Source organism: Pinus tabuliformis, chromosome 5_1 (assembly GCF_031772625.1).
Source record: "Pinus tabuliformis cultivar Carrire ecotype Pingquan chromosome 5_1, CPIR1, whole genome shotgun sequence".
Lineage (NCBI taxonomy): Eukaryota > Viridiplantae > Streptophyta > Pinopsida > Pinales > Pinaceae > Pinus > Pinus tabuliformis.
In genome coordinates, this window is record NC_142305.1 from 348,701,721 (window position 1) to 348,721,192 (window position 19,472).

General features: G+C 35.8%; 2 protein-coding genes and 2 long non-coding RNA genes across 5 annotated transcripts; 1 reads left to right on the forward strand and 3 right to left on the reverse strand.

Annotated features, from left to right (window-relative positions):
• Positions 1–7,835: 7,835 nt before the first annotated feature.
• On the forward strand, positions 7,836–9,820 carry LOC149164883 (uncharacterized). The gene is made up of 3 exons (XM_089429631.1): positions 7,836–8,973; positions 9,248–9,359; positions 9,631–9,820. Exons 1-3 carry the CDS (start codon positions 8,904–8,906, stop codon positions 9,818–9,820), a joined length of 372 nt encoding a protein of 123 aa, XP_089285757.1. The 5' UTR covers positions 7,836–8,903.
• Positions 9,821–11,175: 1,355 nt separating this feature from the next.
• Positions 11,176–13,509, reverse strand: LOC149164884 (putative glutamate carboxypeptidase LAMP1). Its single transcript, XM_089429632.1, has 6 exons — positions 13,437–13,509; positions 12,928–13,028; positions 12,752–12,826; positions 12,197–12,284; positions 11,687–11,775; positions 11,176–11,352 (listed from the first exon to the last, which is right to left on the reverse strand). The coding sequence occupies exons 1-6, from the start codon at positions 13,507–13,509 to the stop codon at positions 11,176–11,178; spliced, it is 603 nt and encodes a 200-aa protein (XP_089285758.1).
• Positions 13,510–13,598: 89 nt separating this feature from the next.
• Positions 13,599–14,577, reverse strand: LOC149164885 (uncharacterized). Its single transcript, XR_016260287.1, has 3 exons — positions 14,360–14,577; positions 13,774–13,926; positions 13,599–13,670 (listed from the first exon to the last, which is right to left on the reverse strand). It is a non-coding gene; the product is annotated as an uncharacterized LOC149164885 (long non-coding RNA).
• A 2,261-nt stretch (positions 14,578–16,838) lies between these two features.
• LOC149164886 (uncharacterized) lies at positions 16,839–19,443 on the reverse strand. 2 transcript variants are annotated; one of them, XR_016260289.1, is made up of 4 exons: positions 19,226–19,443; positions 18,479–18,631; positions 18,301–18,375; positions 16,839–16,911 (listed from the first exon to the last, which is right to left on the reverse strand). It is a non-coding gene; the product is annotated as an uncharacterized LOC149164886 (long non-coding RNA). The 2 variants fall into 2 exon arrangements; XR_016260288.1 differs by lacking the exon at positions 16,839–16,911 and having other exon boundaries at positions 18,204–18,375.
• Positions 19,444–19,472: the final 29 nt, after the last annotated feature.

Sequence of the window (19,472 nt, forward strand, 5' to 3'; positions counted from 1 at the left end):
TGTGAATATGTGAACCATGCCCTCATGCATCATTTCAAAGGAAGATATCCTTGATCATGCACACAAGGTAGATCATTTACCCATGTTACCTCCAACTATATGATGACATGACTGAATCTATCAAATATATACATACCTCATCCTTCTAAACATTGTATCCCACATAAGGTGGACCATTCATCTAGACACTTTCTTCTTCGAAGTAGTGGTGAAGCTTCTAATGAAGATTCTAATTGAGCATCTAGATTATCATCTTCACGTAAATGCTCCTTTCATGATGATGATGTATGATAAATGTTAGATGACTTTTTTCAACCATATTTACTATATATGCTTTCAATTAGGTTACCAAGAGCTACTTCCTTTATATGATGATTACTACATACATGTAGAATTCTACTTTAGCTATTCTTTCAAGATTCTCTAATGATGTCATGAGCTCTTGCTTCAACAATGTGCTTCTAGTATGATTCCATCTTCTACTAAGATGCATCTCGTCACTATTTTTTTCAAATTGAATTCCATGGTGGATGTCTTTACTTCCCCTACTTCTCCTTCCTATGCATAGGAGAAACCCTAATAGTGAATATTTATCCCTTTGGATTTATTCTCATTAGATTCTTCCACTTCTTCATTTCTTCCTTTCCTCTTTTTGTCCCTATAAATTTCAGAAAGTATCTCATAGAATGTCCATATTCCTGGCAACCATAGCATTAGATCTTCGACATGTCCTTTTCCTTCTTTTTATGGGGACCAAAGTTTCCAAAGTTTCCTTTTCTCTTAACCATTGCAACAAATGCTTGAACTTGTTCAACTGGTGCCACACTGCTCTTTGCTTTCAACCTAGTTTATTCAATCTTACACAATGACCAAAGTCCATTGAATGGGGTCGATTCCTTCTTTCTATAGATGCTTGATACGAAGTTTCCCCATTCCTCTCGTAGTGCGTTGATCACAATTGTGGTCATTTCTTTATCGAACATTATTTCCCCCAAATCTTGCAATTAGTCTTGTATTTCAAATACCCTCATAAAGTATGAGGTTATTCCTTCTTCCTTTGATATCTTCATTTTGTATTTCTCGATCCCTAAAAATATGACTTCACCAACGGTGCTTACAGAGAACAATTATGCTAACTTCTCGTAGATTTCTTTTGATGTTTCCAACTTTGCAACATAAGGTATGAGGGGATCTTTGATGGATTATATAAGGATCCATTAAGCCCTTATTTCCCCTTTCATATACTTGGCTAGAGCTTCAACTTCTTACTTTGGAGGTTTAATGATTAAACTCTTAACGTGTCCAACGACTTCATTTTCTATGAGGATCAAATATGTCGTCTTCTTCCATGAAAGAAAGTTTGACGACCCAACCAATTTTTTTCTTTCATTGCAAATGAATTCATTTTAATAGATTTAGACATATATATAAAGATACTTGTGAAGGTACTCCTTAACAATATGTTCAACTTGATTCCTTCTTGATTTTGATGATGATGTAGCTAATAGAAGACGTCTTCTTCAAGAGTATGTCTTCTTTAAAAAGTGATCCTTGTCTCAAAGAGAAGGAGATCACCTTGATTCCTTGACAATGATGACAATGACTCTTCTTGATTCCTTAAATGATAGTGTAGAGTGTGGTGGCCTTCCCAAGATATTTCGAAAGTAGAGTCTTTCTTTAATTGAGTGGATGCCAAGTCCTTGAGCTGTTATCTCCTTTGTAGATTGTAATCTTCCCAAGAATGATTTAATTTAGAAACCCTTTCCTTGAATAAGTTAGGGTTTTGAGGTCTTCTTTGATGCTCCTTAACCTGTTCGGCCCTTAGGTAACCCTTCTAGATGATTTAATGTCCTCTTTTGATGTCTTGACCTTTCTTGATACTCCTTTTAATGGTCCTTCTTCAAGCTTAATTTCCTTGTCTTGTCACCTTAGCATTGATACAATGTCAAGAAATCTAGGGACAACTAGATTAGGTGATTTCTCTTACTTTGATAAGTGCTTGTAATGTATTTTTACTTCAATTGAATACCTTCTTATTTCATTTAATTATTATTAGTATTTTTCTTCAGCAAATAACTACCAAACAATAAAGAACAATAAGATAAGAGGACACAAGATATAGGTGATCGACCAAGGCTAAAACCTCTCCAAATGAGAGGAAAACCCCTAAGAATTCATCTCTTCTTATACAACTTCAATTGAAAAATTCCAAGACCTATGACCATTGACCAAGATCCCTCGAAGACCAAGTCAAACCTTTCTTCCTTGATGAGTGTTCCTTCCAGCAACTTTGACCCCAATAATTTTTGTAATCTCGATCCCAACAGATTCTTCTATAATCTTGACCTCCAAGTAGATTCTTCTACAACTTCAACCTCCCAAAAAATTATTCTGCAACTTAGAGCTCCCAATAAATTCTTCTGCAACTTTGACCCAATAGTTTATTCTAGAAATTCAACCGAGTAGTTTCTTCTTGAACTTCAACCCAACAGTTTATTCTAGAACTTTGACCCAACAATTTCTTCTATAACTTCGATCCAATAGTTTCTTCAGCAATTTTCTAGCACTTCGACTTGCTGACTAACTATAGAAACCCTAACACAAGAGAGAGAGAGAGGGCCAAAACATCGATGTTCTTCTTCTTCTTCCTTGTCATTTTCTAGCTTATATCTTCAGGATATCAAAGTTGGTTGAGTGCGTTTCCATATGAGGTAAAGTTCCTTCTTATATATAAGCTTTTGAGGGGTACAAATTGCTTCGTTTAGGCTGACTTGTTCACTTGTGTAGGCTGACTTGAACTTTGCAACATGGCAGGGTCTTGGAGGGTCTTCTCACTCTATTTTGACTCAAATAAATTCCTTTTACAATATGGAACATGCCCAAGAAGGGCATTTCATACATGTCAATGACTCTTTTGACTTGTAGACTCAATGACAAACCCTTAAAACTCTTAATGAGAATTTGACCTATAAAATAAATTTATTTGAGCATGAAACTCATACCTCAATAATAACAAAATAAATTTATTTTTCTCATTACATTAAATACATAAAATCATGATTACATATGTATTTCAACACACATAAAGGGATTTTTGGAAATTACCTCATATTAATAAATTTAAAAACATTCCTTTTAATGCATAACATAAATTAAAAACTATGAACAACTTCTAATCTTCAATATTTTTATACCTCCTTTAATACAAATTTTAAAATTTATTATTAAATATTTTTTTCATAAAAATCATAACCAATTTCTAATATTCAATATTTTACAGATCCATCAACACAAATCTTAAAATTCGATGTTATATATAATTTCATAGAATATTTTTTATTTACATCATTAAAGGCCAGGCTAATAATTAAGAAGAATTTTCCTTCAAAGAAGCATTTCTTTTCCTTCCCACGTTGTACATCACTAACTCTTTGAATAATGATATGGAGGAAAGAAATGTGAAGATACATACAAAAATATTTCATAAGCCCATGGGTTTTCCCTAACATCAAAAATAACATCATTTTTTCTTTACGTCTTTATTAAAGTGACAATCAAGTTTAGTATGATGTGTAACGTTGTCGTTGTTTGTTCGACATCAAAATTGAATTGAAATTTTGCTCATGTTAATCGAAATAAAAATTATGAAAAACCTAAAAAAATAACTATACAAAATATTTAAATAATATTTATATTTGAAAAAATTGAAACCTTCTTGACTTATATTAAATCGTATTTAAAATAAATCCATATTAATTTAGCCACACCATAATTGCCCTGTAATAAAATTACCCTATTATAATTGCCCTATAATTACCCTTTGTTAATGGGTATAAATTTGCCTTCCACATTGTCGCAATATTGGTCCATCATAAAATGGGTATAGATTTGCATTCCACCTTCCACATAGTCGCAATATTCGTCAATCATAAAATAAAACACTTCTGTGCCGAGCAATTATTAAATGACATGTGATAGTTATTGGCGACAACCTAAAACATATATAGAAATGAAATCCAAGTTACAAAATGGTTTACTAACGTTGTTAGAAATAACAGAAACTCAATCATGAAAGAATAAATAATTATCCTTCTTGCAATGGACGAGGAGTTGGGGGCACAAGATTGTTTCCATAGTAACGCCTTGGGATGGATTGCGTCCATGAACTATTTTTCTCATTCATTAGTTAACACTATGTAGAGATGGCTATAAATTCAACATAGTAAATTAAAGTTATTTTCTTACAATGGTATGTATTTAGAATTTTGCAACACAAATCTAAATATATTAATTATTTCTTTGTTGTTTCGTTAGAGGGTTTTGGAAATATTAAAATATGTAAGTTTAATTTTAATTATGGTTTTTCAATTTAACATTTAGTAAAAAATATATTTAAATGATTTTTTTAAGTTAGATTTAAGACTTTTGTGATTCATATTGTAGATAAATGTCTTTCGGAATAATCACATTAGTAAGGTTTGGTCAATGTTTCGAACCAACCTATCATGGCCTTACACTGGCAGTACTCTTCCAACCGCACTATAGCGAGGTGTGGCAGTACCAACCATTTTCTTTTCACCAATACTTACGATTGTAGACTACGCCTAACATTCCATACTTAGTTTATTTTTTCATTACCAAGTATTATCATTATCCTTTATACAGTGAAAGCCCATAACATTCACATAAACAACATTATACAATAGAAATGTACAACAGTATAAAGGGAGGAGCAACTCCCTGCCGAATCAATATATATATATAATCTTCTTTTATAAGTACAAGTTAAATATTAGGAAACCCTACATTTACACTTAGCGAAATTTCCAACTTCGGCAAACTTGGTTGCCCAGCTCGTCGGCGCCTCCGCACGGTCGCCGCACGACTCACCAACCCTTCGTTCACCTCGTTGCACGATCGTGTTGTTTGCCCAACTTGGGCGTGCCACATCGTAACCAAGTCGCCACACACGGGCACCTCGCACAATGTCACACATTCGTTCACAACCTCAACACTTCATTGTTTCCATCGTTTCGCCGTGCACGGCGCGCCCTACCCAAGTCGCCTATCCACACGATTCTTCGTTTCAGCATGCACGGCGAGCTCTCGTGCAGCCGCCTATCCGTACGTCCACTCGTTCACCCGAGTCGCCACATGACTTCACCCGGGTCACCACACAACTTCACCTGGTTCACCTGAACGCCTCACCCGAGTCACCACACGACTTCACCCGGGTTTCCCGATGACCTCACCCGGCTCACCCGAACGACCTCACCCACTACACTCGAACGACCTCGCTCGAGTTTCCTACCCAACGACCTCACCCAAGTTCTGCATGAACGACCTCGCTCGAGTTTCCTACCCAACGACCTCACCCAAGTTCTGCATGAACGACCTTGCCTAAGTTCTACCTAAACGACCTCACCTAGGTCCTGCCTGAACGACCTCGCCTGAGTTCTACCCGAACGATCTCGCCTGAGTTTTCTGCACAAGTTTTTCGCCTGAGTTTTTTGCACGAGTTTTTCGCCCGAGTTTCTCACCCAAGTTTTTCACCCAACTTTTTTGAACAAGTTTTCCACCCGAGTTCCGCCCGTCGCAAGCTCAGCCACGCACCATAGAACTCCTTGTTCGAACTCATGTTGATTGAAAGATGATTTGCCTCCACAAACCATCCATTGATATATACGCACGAGGGGCGGGTTATGTCACCTGGCCGACTCACGCCCAACGCCCAAGCCGACTCATTCATAATGTGCTTACTCACCCAAGAGGAGGGTTGGCCTGCCCAACTCGTGGGACCGCCCCCTCAACTCGCCCAACACCTTATAAACTCGTTTCTTGGCTCGTTCATCTCGCATTTCGCACAAGTCCTTCGCACGGTGGAGTTGTCACCCTGTGCGTTGCACGAACCATAGGTCCATGCACAATCAATGAGATCTATCCTTAAGATTTTTTAAGTCTTGGTATTATATTTCATTTTCAAACATAGCACCCAATCAAAGAGAATTAAATGGATAATGATTCATATTGTAGATAAATGTCTTTAAGAATAATCACATTATTAGGATTTGATTGGTGTTTCGAACTAACCAATGGAATCCATCCTCAAGATTTTTTAAGTTGGTATTATATTTCATTTTCAAACATAACACGAGTCAAAGAAAATTAAATGTAAAATACCCTAATTAAGTTTACATGCTTTATAATATTTTGTATTATTAAATTCATTTCAAATAAGGATTTAACATGAGCTCAATTTTTCCATCTACAAAAAATTTTAAAATCTAAAATACATTGTCTCATTTTTCATTATTTAAATTATATTTTTGAATACCATATAAAATATATAAAAGCAAATAAACATTTTAATTATAAAAAATTCATTTTTTTTTTAAACGATATATACATAAAAACCTCCAAAAATGCAAACTATAATGATAATCGAATCCCTGGTCTGATTAGAATAGAACAGAAATGATGTGCGATGAGCGCTGATTGAATCTGGTTGTTTGAAGGCATCAGGAGGGTTTAAATGCTGCCTCAATCCATATTGACTGCCGCGGGGGACAGGGACCCAGAAAACGTCCGTTGAAATGCGCATTTCCAATACAAATTGGCGTTCCATTAACATCCAGCCAGTTGGTTGTGGGGCTGTCACGCGGTTTAGCCGTGTTTGGGACTCATGACTCGTTTTCCCGATGGATGGCTGTCGCTGTAACACGAACACGGAAAGGTGGTTAAAGGCAGTGGCCATCAACTTTCGACATGATCAACAAAAATACATATCTTTCACTGAGAAACAAACGAGGATTTCCTATAGGTGTATAGCAGCTAGCCCGGTTGAATAACACACAGAAATGAGCTGTCATCCAGCTTAGCTCTCTCGAAAGTTGGGGTTCACGCGCCACAATCACGTTCACGTTCATAGTGCCGTGAGACTCCTATGTTATTTCATAGTTGAGATTCGCGTAGTCTAACGATGCGAGTAGTTGTTCGGGACATTAGGGAAATTCTATTTATATTTAGTCAAAATCTTTTAAGGATTTTTGTAAATTTAAATTATAGTTGTTAAATTTTAAAATTTTAATTGTTTTAAATTTTTTTGATGGTGTTGAATTTATTTCCATCATAAAAACAGTATTCAAATATTGTCTTTACAAAAAAATTTGAAATTTTTTGCCAAAATTCTGGCCGTCCTTACAATTCCTCTGGGAACTGAACTAAAAGCTTTGGTTAATTGGCCCTAGTTGCCCATAGGTCTAAAACCATTTGATAAACAACCATTTAAGAAGAAGGGAAGGCACAATTTTATGTATATATATCATTGATAACCGTACCCGGTAAAACCCACAGCAACGAGATTATTGTTTTCTGGAGAGAAAAAGCTCTAGACGATGGCGAGAAGCGAAGTTAAGGTACTGAGCAACGTTCTTGGAACCAGTAACGATGGCGTGGCAATTTTTTACGACATAGAAATGGCTGTCGATAATCATTGGAACAAATAATTGCTTTCCATTTGAAGTTATAGAAAAATAATTATAAGTGGACCTTTTTAAATTATAATTTTACAATTCATATTGTAATTTGAGAGAGAGAGCTATATAGGTTTCTAGTAGCTCCTAGTCTCATGCAATAGTTCCTAGTCTCATGTAGTTGATAAAATCTCTCTAACTCTCTTTATAATGTTATGTTTTGTTTCCATTTTTAAAGTTATATCTCTATTATTATGAAGTATTTTTTTACTTTTATCTATAAGTTGATTTATTACGCCGTAAGGCGTTCCCCTCTGAAATCAACCTCCCAAAATGTCTTCGTGTCTTAATCGTAGCCCTTAGATCTAGTGTTAGACGATTGGAGAAAAATGAACCGTTGATTAAGAGGTTAAAGTTTTTTAGGGTTTAGAGGGTGTTGAGGGGGCGGCGGCGGACCTGCAGAGGCGGACCTGCATGAGGGTGTTGAGGGGGCGGCGGACCTGCAGAGGCGGACCTGCATGAGGGCATCTGATACAGCAGTTTCTTGGCCTCTCGGAGCTTACCTTCTTTACACAGTCGATCCATGAGGGCAGTAAATGTGATTGTGTCCGGCTCATAACCCTTCTGCAGCATCACAGCTAACAACCCGAACGCCTCGTAGGTTTTCCCGATCTTGCAGAGCCCGTCTATTAGGCTACTATATATAAAAAGATCGGGAACCTGTTGTTTGCCCACCATTTCTTTGAAAAGTTTGACAGCGTCCTCCATCTTGCCCTTCCTGCAAAGCCCTTTGATGAGGGTACTGAAGGTTATAACATCTGGAATATAGCCATGTGTTTCTACTCCTTCAAACACTTTGAATGCATGATCCAGTCTACCTGTTTGACAGTGAGAATTGATGATAATGTTCAAAGTTATCAGATCTGGAACAATCTCTTTTTCACCCATAAGTCTGTAAACGCACAGCGCTGATTCATGTCGACTTTGTCGAACTAGGGTACTTAACAAAAGGTTGCAGGTCATGAGAGAGGGGATGTATTTAGATTCAGCTGAAGGCAGATGCTTGAAGATGTCCACCGCCTCTTGAAGCCTGTTGGCGTGGCAGAGTTTTTTGATGCGCATGTCTGCAGAGGCATTGAATGCATGGAAGGGATGTCGAGGAATAGTATGGGCAGCTGAATTCTTCATCCACACCGAGAGCATTGTCTTCCTCGTCGCGTTCATTGCCATCACCCTGTGTTGGCTGACCAAAATTTGAGGGAGGGTGAGATTGAGATTGCTCGGTGTCACACCCGCTTGTTGAGACCTGAAACCTGTTGTTTAAGCGGGGACACGCTAATTCATCCATCCATCAATTCCCTTTCGTATTAATTATCAAAATTATCGATTCCCTTTCTCGGCCCTGGGCAATAATATATTTGGTTCTCATTCATGTGCGTGTTTACAGTTTCTGTGGACCTTTCCATCAAGTTACAATTCAAACGATTCTTCGGTCTAACTGGTGAGAACCCTCTCTACATCATTACTGTGATCTCAACCATTATGCAGGTCACAGTAACCAAAATACGATGGATGGTTTTAAACGCTTCTGAACCCTTTTTTTTTAAAGTAATTTCTCCCAAAGTGATTTCCATTTTCAATATAGTCACGATTTTGTTGTATTAGTTCATCTGGACCGAATTTTGGTTCCTATTTTGTAATGTTAATTTTGGTTTTGCATCTAAATTTATATTTTTTTTATGAGGAATTTAGTAATATTTCAGAAACCCAAACAGATGGTGTTCGACATAAGGATGGATTAGGAACCACAGATGATTCAAAGAGTGACATGGCACAGTTTGGGGTGGAGGGAAGGGCTTTGCAGGGGTTTAAGTGCTGGTCTAACTGGTGAGAACCCTCTCTACATCATTATTGTGATCTCAACCATTATGCAGGTCACAGTAACCAAAATACGATGGATGGTTTTAAACGCTTCTTAACCCTTTTTTTTTAAGTTTTGGTCATTTCATTTATTTAATTTCTCCCAAAGTGATTTCCATTTTCAATATAGTCACGGTTTTGTTGTATTAGTTCATCTGGACCGAATTTCGGTTCCTATTTTGTAATGTTAATTGTGGTCTTGCATCTAAATTTATATTTTTTTTTATGAGGAATTTAGTAATCTTTCAGAAACCCAAACAGATGGTGTTCGACATAAGGATGGATTAGGAACCACAGATGATTCGAAGAGTGACATGACACAGTTTGGGGTGGAGGGAAGGGCTTTGAAGGGGTTTAAGTGTTGTTCCGATGTGGTGGGCACGGTTGGGAAATGGTTCGAGGGCAGGACTGAAGACAAGGGAATTTGAGAAAGCTGAACAGAAATCTTTCTAGGAAATACTACAAATGTTTGTTCTTCTAAATCAGAGCCTGATCGACAGCAACCGAAGGATTTCTTCTATATTAGTCTTCGGTGTGAAGTAAAAAAACATTTTGAGGACCCACGGGGTAAAAGGGACTGCTCTCCAAATAATTTTCCTGAAGGAGTGCTCATTAAAGGGTTATTAGATGATAAGTGCATGGATCCTTGCAGAGAGAATGATCAAGTTCAGAGGCCACGCAGTTCTTACATGTATAATACATTAATTGATACTTATGGGAAGGCAGGCCGCCTAAAAGAAGCTTCCAAGTTATTTTCTGAGATGTTAAAAGAAGGAATAGGCCCAAATGTTGTAACATTCAATACCATGATTCACATCTGTGGATCTTATGGATATCTTGACGAAGCAGATGCCCTTATGGTGAAAATGGAAGAGCTTCATTGCTTGCCTGACACAAGGACGTATAACACTCTTATAGCATTACATGCTCAAAATGACAATATTGATAAAGCATTTTGTTACTTCACAAAGATGAAGGAAGCAGGACTCGTTCCTGATACTGTGCGTTGTCGAACTATTTTATATGCATTTTGTATTAAACACATGGTCAATGAAGTAGAAGCTATTGTCAGGGAGATGGATGGATTGGGCATTCATGTGGATGAGTACTCTGAATCAGCTGTTATTAGGATGTATATAGATCTGGGGATGCTTGAGAAAGCATGGGCATGGTTTGAAAGGTTCCATCTTGCTAGAGGAATGAGCTGTGAATGCTATGCTGCCAATATTGATGCATATGGGGAACAAGGTTATTGGTTAGAAGCTGAAAAGGTGTTTAAGCGCAGTCAAGAAAGAGGCGAGGGTCAAACTGTATTAGAATTTAATGTTATGATTAAGACCTATGAGATTGCAAAAGTCCATGACAAGGTTCTGAAGTTGTTTGAAAGAATGGAAGTTCAAGGGGTTTTGCCTGGCAGATGTACATATGCTTCTGTCATTCAGACATTTGCAAGTTCAGGACTTCTAGATGAATCAAAACACTTTATTTCCAAAATGCAGGAAGCAGGGTTTGTGCCTAACTATTCATCATTTTGTGCTGTTATTGCCGCCTATGGAAGATTGGGTCGCGCTGCAGAGGCAGAGAAGACGTTTGAACATATGTCCTTTACCAAGTGCTTATACCAAGGCGAACCAGGCAACCCATCTGCGTCTGTAAATGCACGCTCTGCCATTACAAGATGGTCATTCAAGCTCCTCAGCTCTGCACTTTCATCCTCAAGAGCCTCCAGTTCCTGAATTTAGAGCATTATAAAGTTGTACCTAATCAATTATCATCCAAAAATTTAAAGGCCTTTATATCTCTTGCAGGGGTTTTGAAGAAGAAACCAAACCTGCGCTTTTTTCTTAATCTGCAACGCAGCTTTTCTGAGCTCAGCAATGGACTTATGCAATGGATTTGTAGACACGAAGCAAGGTGCATCGGCAGAGCTTAACTGTGATTCTAATGTATCCACATACAACTGTCCCAATTACAGGCCAAATATGTCAAAGAATTTTCAATGGATTTTCAAAATTTGCATCTTCTGATACTAATTTGCCAAGTATAAGAAGTTGATTTATAGCATATGGTATCAATTAGAATTAGACTGAACAAAACTTCCTACTATCAATCAGAAAAGAGTTAACAAACACTTTGCTGCCATTTATGTTCAGAACAGCAGATGAATTTATGTTAGGTTTAGATTTTATTTATTTAAGATGAAAAACTTAACATGAATTTTTGCTGGTTTTTTAATATATTTGTTTATAAAAAAGACAAAGTCTTCATTTAAACTAATCCAACATCTTTCCTACCTGCAGATTGTCGGCATACGTTGTATAGTTGAAAGGGAGAACCTTTGCATCCGCTAGCTTGAGCGCTGTTAGACCCCACATTGCTCCCACTGGACAATAGGTAGAAAATCAAATGTTTGATTATAATCATTAAATTTAACTCTCCGACCATCTTCAAAGGGGCCAGGGATGTCTGCCATGAACAAATTGCACAGATACTAAGACTTTACAGGTTGTGTTGTGGAATGTATGTTACTGCAACCTGTAAGCCTTTGGATCCACACAACTTATGCATGGCTGATATTCCTTGCCAGAGGGCAATGTATGGAACGTTGACAATGTACTTACGTGCAACATGCCTATGAAAATGTGGGTCGCCATATTTTGCCATCCACATGTAATCATCATACAGAGATGATATGCCGGAAAGTCTATCATCAATACATTGTAGAAATAAGTACAATAACTTGTTGATCTCTCTATTTGTATTTAATTTCAATTTCCTGTATTCTATGACTGTGATTTCTTTACCTTCTCCAAAGGTGAAGTCAGTGCCTGGAATTCCGGCATGCTGCACAAATGGGGCATAATCGGATCCCCCTCCACCTAACCTTTTAATCTGAGATGGAAATTTAGTAAGCTCTTTACAGCAATACCCAATTTTTATTGGCAATTTACAGCAATACCCGATTTTTATGGGCAAATATTAAGCACCATGTAGTCAAATCCGATGAGAATAATGTGATATTCAAATTGACCAGATGAAAAGAGAGTAAACCAAAACTAATCATTGACTTACTGTGTGGTACTTAATATTTGCCAAATTTCCTTCTGATAGGGAATCAGATTAATCATATTGATTTAAAACCAATGAGATGTAATCTTACTTATCCTTATCATTAATTGAAGCATAAAGTCATGAAACAAAACATGAGGACTTACAGAAGGATGGGAATCTTGGCTGGAAGAAGCCAAGATTAATCAGAATCAGATTAATCATATTAATTTAAAACCAGTGAGATGTAATCTTACTTATCATATCATTAATTGAAGGATAAGGTAATGAAACAAAACATGAACACTTACAGGAGGATGGGAATCTTGGCTGGAAGAAGCCCATGATTCATAGATTGTCTTTCCAGGATTGTCTGGATCTTCCACCTTTGCAAATCAGAGTATAATAATCAATTCAAAGTATAACGATCAGTATTTTACTGAGTGGAAAGTAGAATAGACCCACTTGAATAAAATATCCAACTAACCTCTTTAGCTATATCCTGAATAAAATCGTCAAGTTGGGGTGTTGATTGAAGTTTAAACCCCGGGCCCTTGATAGCCTCATCAACATTGAGATATGCCACGGCTGATGAGAACAGTAAATCATAGTTCTGCTCCACCCATTCCGTGGATCAAATCTGCAATTTTTATTGGTTGATAAATAGCATATATCTCAGAAAGATTCTAAGTTTTGTGTTAATCACATTTATTTAACATAGAAAGAGAAAAGTAGTAAAATTTTCAGAACTTTTTTGGATTAATCTGGATATATATATATATATATATATATAATGTGATATTCAAATTGACCAGATGAAAAGAGACTAAACCAAAACTAATCATTGACTTACTGTGTGGTACTTAATATTTGCCAAATTTCCTTCTGATAGGGAATCAGATTAATCATATTGATTTAAAACCAATGAGATGTAATCTTACTTATCCTTATCATTAATTGAAGCATAAAGTCATGAAACAAAACATGAGGACTTACAGAAGGATGGGAATCTTGGCTGGAAGAAGCCAAGATTAATCAGAATCAGCTTAATCAGAATCAGATTAATCATATTAATTTAAAACCAGTGAGATGTAATCTTACTTATCATATCATTAATTGAAGGATAAGGTAATGAAACAAAACATGAACACTTACAAGAGGACGGGAATCTTGGCTGGAAGAAGCCCATGATTCATAGATTGTCTTTCCAGGATTGTCTGGATCTTCCACCTTTGCAAATCAGAGTATAATAATCAATTCAAAGTATAACGATCAGTATTTTACTGACAATGGAAAGTAGAATAGACCCACTTGAATAAAATATCCAACTGACCTCTTTAGCTATATCCTGAATAAAATCGTCAAGTTGGGGTGTTGATTGAAGTTTAAACCCCGGGCCCTTGACAGCCTCATCAACATTGAGATATGCCACGGCTGATGAGAACAGTAAATCATAGTTCTGCTCCACCCATTCCGTGGATCCAATCTGCAATTTTTATTGGTTGATAAATAGCATATACATATACATATACATATACATATATATATTTCAAAGTGAACTCTGTCGGGAATTTAAAAGAGTAAAGGGAACAGGACACCTACAGCTAATCCATAATTAAACAAATACTTAGTAGTAGTAATATTACTACTACTAGAGACTAGTTAAACTTACCCATCGATATAGACTCTTCTCTTGGTACAATGAGTAGCTATAATTATATTTTTGAAATCCCAAATGGATATCCTTGACACATACCTCCTCTATCTTAATCTAAACAACCATATTTATTCATGGAGCAGAGAACTGTCAAAAACAGAGAACTGTCAAAAACAGAGCCCCAGAACATAATTGGGATGAAATACCGATTGCCAGAACATCATATTCCTCCACTCTTCATAAAGTAAATACAAGTTCTTACCAATGCGTATTCCTCTGCATCCAGTTACACAATAGTATACTTCTCTTTGGCTGCCAACCCTGTTTTAGCAACTTCCCTAGTCTCTGAGATATCTGAACAAGACAGAGAGTGGTTAACTTGGATATCTTTACGAATAGAAATAGGTTAGAAAAGAAGGGGGATTAAGCTAGCAATGATTCAGACTTCCAGAAGGGTTGCAGTTCCGCTATTCGGGTCACAGGCACCAAGAGAAGAGTCTATATCGATGGGTAAGTTTAACTAGTCTCTAGTAGTAGTAATATTACTACTACTAAATATTTGTTTAATTATGGATTAGCTGTAGGTGTCCTGTTCCCTTTACTCTTTTAAATTCCCCACAGAGTTCACTTTGAAATATATATATATATATATATATATATATATATATATATATATATATATATCCAGATTAATCCAAAAAAGTTCTGAAAATTTTACTACTTTTCTCTTTCTATGTTAAATAAATGTGATTAACACAAAACTTAGAATCTTTCTGAGATATATGCTATTTATCAACCAATAAAAATTGCAGATTGGATCCACGGAATGGGTGGAGCAGAACTATGATTTACTGTTCTCATCAGCCGTGGCATATCTCAATGTTGATGAGGTTGTCAAGGGCCCGGCGTTTAAACTTCAATCAACACCCCAACTTGACGATTTTATTCAGGATATAGCTAAAGAGGTCAGTTGTATATTTTATTCAAGTGGGTCTATTCTACTTTCCACTGTCAGTAAAACACTGATCGTTATACTTTGAATTGATTATTATACTCTGATTTGCAAAGGTGGAAGATCCAGACAATCCTGGAAAAACAATCTATGAATCATGGGCTTCTTCCAGCCAAGATTCCCGTCCTCCTGTAAGTGTTCATGTTTTGTTTCATTACCTTATCCTTCAATTAATGATATGATAAGTAAGATTAAATCTCACTGGTTTTAAATTAATATGATTAATCTTGGCTTCTTCCAGCCAAGATTCCCATCCTTCTGTAAGTCCTCATGTTTTGTTTCATGACTTTATGCTTCAATTAATGATAAGGATAAGTAAGATTACATCTCATTGGTTTTAAATCAATATGATTAATCTGATTCCCTATCAGAAGGAAATTTGGCAAATATTAAGTACCACACAGTAAGTCAATGATTAGTTTTGGTTTACTCTCTTTTCATCTGGTCAATTTGAATATCACATTATATATATATATCCAGATTAATCCAAAAAAGTTCTGAAAATTTTACTACTTTTCTCATTCTATGTTAAATAAATGTGATTAACACAAAACTTAGAATCTTTCTGAGATATATGCTATTTATCAACCACTAAAAATTGCAGATTGGATCCACGGAATGGGTGGAGCAGAACTATGATTTACTGTTCTCATCAGCCGTGGCATATCTCAATGTTGATGAGGCTGTCAAGGGCCCGGGGTTTAAACTTCAATCAACACCCCCAACTTGACGATTTTATTCAGGATATAGCTAAAGAGGTCAGTTGGATATTTTATTCAAGTGGGTCTATTCTACTTTCCACTGTCAGTAAAATACTGATCGTTATACTTTGAATTGATTATTATACTCTGATTTGCAAAGGTGGAAGATCCAGACAATCCTGGAAAGACAATCTATGAATCATGGGCTTCTTCCAGCCAAGATTCCCATCCTCCTGTAAGTGTTCATGTTTTGTTTCATTACCTTATCCTTCAATTAATGATATGATAAGTAAGATTACATCTCACTGGTTTTAAATTTATATGATTAATCTGATTCTGATTAATCTTGGCTTCTTCCAGCCAAGATTCCCATCCTTCTGTAAGTCCTCATGTTTTGTTTCATGACTTTATGCTTCAATTAATGATAAGGATAAGTAAGATTACATCTCATTGGTTTTAAATCAATATGATTAATCTGCTTCCCTATCAGAAGGAAATTTGGCAAATATTAAGTACCACACAATAAGTCAATGATTAGTTTTGGTTTACTCTCTTTTCATCTGGTCAATTTGAATATCACATTATTCTCATCGGATATGACTACATGGTGCTTAATATTTGCCCATAAAAATCGGGTATTGCTGTAAATTGCCAATAAAAATTGGGTATTGCTGTAAAGAGCTTACTAAATTTCCATCTCAGATTAAAAGGTTAGGTGGAGGGGGATCCGATTATGCCCCATTTGTGCAGCATGCCGGAATTCCAGGCACTGACTTCACCTTTGGAGAAGGTAAAGAAATCACAGTCATAGAATACAGGAAATTGAAATTAAATACAAATAGAGAGATCAACAAGTTATTGTACTTATTTCTACAATGTATTGATGATAGACTTTCCGGCATATCATTCTCTGTCTGATGATTACATGTGGATGGCAAAATATGGCGACCCGCATTTTCATAGGCATGTTGCACGTAAGTACATTGTCAATTCTATGACTGTGATTTCTTTACCTTCTCCAAAGGTGAAGTCAGTGCCTGGAATTCTGGCATGCTGCACAAATGGGGCATAATCGGATCCCCCTCCACCTAACCTTTTAATCTGAGATGGAAATTTAGTAAGCTCTTTACAGCAATACCCAATTTTTATTGGCAATTTACAGCAATACCCGATTTTTATGGGCAAATATTAAGCACCATGTAGTCAAATCCGATGAGAATAATGTGATATTCAAATTGACCAGATGAAAAGAGAGTAAACCAAAACTAATCATTGACTTACTGTGTGGTACTTAATATTTGCCAAATTTCCTTCTGATAGGGAATCAGATTAATCATATTGATTTAAAACCAATGAGATGTAATCTTACTTATCCTTATCATTAATTGAAGCATAAAGTCATGAAACAAAACATGAGGACTTACAGAAGGATGGGAATCTTGGCTGGAAGAAGCCAAGATTAATCAGAATCAGATTAATCATATTAATTTAAAACCAGTGAGATGTAATCTTACTTACCCTCATCATTAATTGAAACAAAACATGAACACTTACAGAAGGACGGGAATCGTGGCTGGAAGAAGCCCATGATTCATAGATTGTCTTTCTAGGATTGTCTGGATCTTCCACCTTGGAAATCAAAGTATAATAATCAATTCAAAGTACAACAATCAGTTTTTTACTGGCAGTGGAAAGTAGAATAGACCCACTTGAATAAAATATCCAACTGACCTCTTTAGCTATATCTTGAATAAAATCGTTAAGTTGGGGTGTTGATTGAAGCGAAAACCCTGGGCCCCTGACAGCCACATCAACATTGAGATATGCCACCGCGGATGAGAACAGTAAATCATAGTTCTGCTCCACCCATTCCGTGGATCAAATCTGCAATTTTTATTGGTTGATAAATAGCATATATCTCAGAAAGATTCTAAGTTTTGTGTTAATCACATTTATTTAACATAGAAAGAGAAAAGTAGTAAAATTTTCAGAACTTTTTTGGATTAATCTGGATATATATATATATATATATATATATATATATATATATATATATATATAAATATATATATATATATATATATAATATATATATATATATAATATAATATATATATATAAATATATAATGTGATATTCAAATTGACCAGATGAAAAGAGAGTAAACCAAAACTAATCATTGACTTACTGTGTGGTACTTAATATTTGCCAAATTTCCTTCTGATAGGGAATCAGATTAATCATATTGATTTAAAACCAATGAGATGTAATCTTACTTATCCTTATCATTAATTGAAGCATAAAGTCATGAAACAAAACATGAGGACTTACAGAAGGATGGGAATCTTGGCTGGAAGAAGCCAAGATTAATCAGAATCAGCTTAATCAGAATCAGATTAATCATATTAATTTAAAACCAGTGAGATGTAATCTTACTTATCATATCATTAATTGAAGGATAAGGTAATGAAACAAAACATGAACACTTACAGGAGGACGGGAATCTTGGCTGGAAGAAGCCCATGATTCATAGATTGTCTTTCCAGGATTGTCTGGATCTTCCACCTTTGCAAATCAGAGTATAATAATCAATTCAAAGTATAACGATCAGTATTTTACTGACAATGGAAAGTAGAATAGACCCACTTGAATAAAATATCCAACTGACCTCTTTAGCTATATCCTGAATAAAATCGTCAAGTTGGGGTGTTGATTGAAGTTTAAACCTCGGGCCCTTGACAGCCTCATCAACATTGAGATATGCCACGGCTGATGAGAACAGTAAATCATAGTTCTGCTCCACCCATTCCGTGGATCCAATCTGCAATTTTTATTGGTTGATAAATAGCATATATCTCAGAAAGATTCTAAGTTTTGTGTTAATCACATTTATTTAACATAGAAAGAGAAAAGTAGTAAAATTTTCAGAACTTTTTGGATTAATCTGGATATATATATATATATATATATATATATATATATATATAATATATATATATATATATATATATATATATATATATATATATATATAATATATATATATATATATATAATCTATTTCAAAGTGAACTCTGTGGGGAATTTAAAAGAGTAAAGGGAACAGGACACCTACAGCTAATCCATAATTAAACAAATACTTAGTAGTAGTAATATTACTACTACTAGAGACTAGTTAAACTTACCCATCGATATAGACTCTTCTCTTGGTACAATGAGTAGCTATAATTATATTTTTGAAATCCCAAATGGATATCCTTGACACATACCTCCTCTATCTTAATCTAAACAACCATATTTATTCATGGAGCAGAGAACTGTCAAAAACAGAGCCCCAGAACATAATTGGGATGAAATATCGATTGCCATAACATCATATTCCTCCACTCTTCATAAAGTAAATACAAGTTCTTACCAATGCGTATTCCTCTGCATCCAGTTACACAATAGTATACTTCTCTTTGGCTGCCAACCCTGTTTTAGCAACTTCCCTAGTCTCTGAGATATCTGAACAAGACAGAGAGTGGTTAACTTGGATATCTTTACGAATAGAAATAGGTTAGAAAAGAAGGGGGATTAAGCTAGCAATGATTCAGACTTCCAGAAGGGTTGCAGTTCCGCTATTCGGGTCACAGGCACCAAGAGAAGAGTCTATATCGATG

Excerpts from the sequence above, each read along its gene's own strand:
- LOC149164883 (XM_089429631.1), top strand. The coding sequence starts at position 8,904 with ATGTGCGTGTTTACAGTTTCTGTGGACCTTTCCATCAAGTTACAATTC. Across the intron at positions 8,974-9,247 it reads ACGATTCTTCGGTCTAACTG|ATGGTGTTCGACATAAGGAT; the intron begins GTGAGAACCCTC and ends AAACCCAAACAG. Across the intron at positions 9,360-9,630 it reads TTTAAGTGCTGGTCTAACTG|TAATCTTTCAGAAACCCAAA; the intron begins GTGAGAACCCTC and ends TGAGGAATTTAG.
- LOC149164884 (XM_089429632.1), bottom strand. The coding sequence starts at position 13,509 with ATGATTAATCTGATTCTGATTAAGCTGATTCTGATTAATCTTGGCTTC. Across the intron at positions 11,776-12,196 it reads TGACTTCACCTTTGGAGAAG|TGGGAGCAATGTGGGGTCTA; the intron begins GTAAAGAAATCA and ends CCTATTGTCCAG. Across the intron at positions 11,353-11,686 it reads CGTATGCCGACAATCTGCAG|TTGTATGTGGATACATTAGA; the intron begins GTAGGAAAGATG and ends TAATTGGGACAG.